At 40.9% G+C, this 2,481-nt stretch overlaps 1 protein-coding gene across 1 annotated transcript; it reads left to right on the top strand.

The window, feature by feature from the left end:
- LOC104612582 (uncharacterized) lies at positions 1 to 926 on the top strand. The gene has a single exon (XM_010280040.3). The coding sequence runs from the start codon at positions 148 to 150 to the stop codon at positions 634 to 636; it is 489 nt and encodes a 162-aa protein (XP_010278342.1). The 5' UTR covers positions 1 to 147; the 3' UTR covers positions 637 to 926.
- Positions 927 to 2,481: the final 1,555 nt, after the last annotated feature.

Raw genomic sequence — 2,481 nt, 5'->3', positions numbered from 1 at the left:
CTCCTTAAATGCCCCTCCTTCCTTTCCCAGTCTCTCACCTTTCTCATTAGTCATTTCTCACTCTCTGCTCAGTGCTCAGTGCTCAGTGCTCACCTTCACACGTAGTTCATTCTCTTGTATTCTCCCAACTTCACCACCAGACCAGACATGAAGATCATAACCACTTTTCTCCTGGCTTTTCTGCTTGCCGCAGCCACCCTCTCCGCCGCTGTCCGCCCTGAGTCCGGAGGGACACTCCACGCCGAGCTAAAGGGCACCAAAGGAAAGGGCAAAGGCAACAACAACAACAACAATGGTGACGTTGGCGGAAAGGCTAATGGGATGGGAGGTTTCTTCGGCCCTGGAGGCGGTTTCGGAATGCCTGGATTCGGGAACGGTAACGGATGGGGTAACGGCGGCAGCATCGGCGGAGGGTATGGTGGGGGTTACGGAGGTCCCAGCGGGGGATACTCCATGGGCGGGATCATAAGGCCGACTGTGGTGTGCAGTGATCCTGGTCCCTGTTACAAGAAAAAGGTGGCGTGCCCAACTAACTGCTTTACTTCGTACAGTCGTTCTGGGAAGAACTACGGTGCCGGTGGTGGTGGTGGCGGTTGCACCATCGACTGCAAGAAGAAATGCACTGCTTACTGTTAGATGTGAAGCAACGATCCATGGCGTTTTCCGGTTTGGAGTAAAACCGGCTCTACCTAGCTGTTGTTCTCTGGATAAATATATTATATTAATTACTAGAAGTCTAGAATGAAGAGTGCGCAGCGTACGTGTTGTTAATTGTTATTATCATCTTGTGAGCGTGTTTGTAAGTAGTAGAGATGTTGTTCTCTGATCTCTGTAGGGAGGGATGTAAGAGAGTTTGTATTGGGCTTGAGGTGAGTCTTTTTCTGTTGTATACAGTAAGTACGTAATGGAATTTGCCTTAATAAAAATAATTCATCATTCGATGCGTTATGCTTGCTGGAAAAAAAAGGGGTATTAGCAGATGCTCGTTGATGGAGCAATGATGAGCACTAACTTCACCTTTCGTCTGCACAAATTACATAAGTCATCAAACCTTTTTTTTCATGCAAGTTATCAAACTTTTTTGACAAGTACTAGACTACTTTGTTTTGATTAAATTTTGGAGCTAAAATTTACACATTCTTATTGCTTCTGAAAGTTGGGTCTCGTCTTTCTTGTTATCTTTTTTTTTTTTCAAGTTTAGGGATGAATAATGGTTGAAGACTTGAAGTCTACAGTACATATATATTTAGGAAGTTTGATTTCTGTTGGTTTAGATATGATCAGTTTTGTTCAAAGAACAAGTCAGAAGTAGGGAATTTGTTGATTTTCAGTTGCAAGTGCCCGAGCCTCAGGACTTATGTATATTTCACAGTTTTCCTTTTGGCTCAGCCTAAATTTTCAGTGGGCATCAGTAGTATTTATTGTCAGATAATAAAAACTTATTCACGTTGAACAGTTCCTTGAAGATATAGGGTGTCAATTAATTTGGACTGGATTTGATTCAATCTGATCGATCCAGTCCTACATAAATCTATTATAGATGGAGCAGACCCAACCCAATCCAATGTATATTTTAGATCATTTTGGATCAGTCCATTTCAATGTCTAGACTGTCCAATCTGTTCAAAATAGTTTTAATTTAGATTGATTCTAACCCAAGCTAGTCTGATCTATTGACATCTATATTCTCATCTTTTATCAATAAGTGGGATATTGGTTCAATCCGACATGTATTCATTATTTTAAGGTCCTATTCAATGCCGTTCAAATTGATTTTGATTTAAATGGGTCCAACCCAAAACTGGTCCATTCTACAAGTGAACATCTGTTTCAATCTTGACGGAGTTGGAAACGCAGGAAAATAGTAGAAAAAAGATGCAAAGCAAATGCCAAGGTCTGAGGAAATATTAATGGTATAACAGAAGTTTTCAATTGAAGCACGCTTTAGTTGTGGTACTTTCCACAAAAGTAAATATTCCAACCATGTGGCCAATCTCTGTGCTGTGGAATCGTCCGACCTCTATCGTGATGACACCTTATTGCTGCTTACAATTTTCCAATTAAGAATAATTTCTCACCACAAGTACACAAGAAGGTTCCTAGCTTGTGGACTGCTCGAGTTTTGTGATGAACAGAGATTAGAGAACCACAAAGCCACCAAAATCCTTTAATAGCTAGGGTCTTAATTTCTCAATCTAATAAAAGCTCTCGTTACAAGTCTCTTTTCTTTGTAAGATTCAGGTATGCGATTGCAATATCAGAAGGGGCCAAAAACAGAATTTGATCATCAAATCAAAGACTTTACAACTATTGTAGATATAAAGAAGGTTAGGTTGTCTTTTGCCTTTTGGTTTGGCCAGGCTAGAGAATATATAGACAACTCCATTAACACCCATAAGGCCATAATCTAGCCATAAGCGGTGGCCGGAGGACACTGATCACGTGGTGCGAAGCAGAGATGCTTTAAATTTTTCTAATCTT

The sequence above is a fragment of the Nelumbo nucifera genome, chromosome 1 (genome assembly GCF_055504915.1).
Source record: "Nelumbo nucifera cultivar China Antique chromosome 1, China Antique-T2T, whole genome shotgun sequence".
Lineage (NCBI taxonomy): Eukaryota > Viridiplantae > Streptophyta > Magnoliopsida > Proteales > Nelumbonaceae > Nelumbo > Nelumbo nucifera.
The sequence above is the reverse complement of the archived record's forward strand: the minus strand, read 5'-3'. Positions and strand labels throughout refer to the sequence as shown.

Excerpts from the sequence above, each read along its gene's own strand:
- LOC104612582 (XM_010280040.3), top strand. The coding sequence starts at position 148 with ATGAAGATCATAACCACTTTTCTCCTGGCTTTTCTGCTTGCCGCAGCC.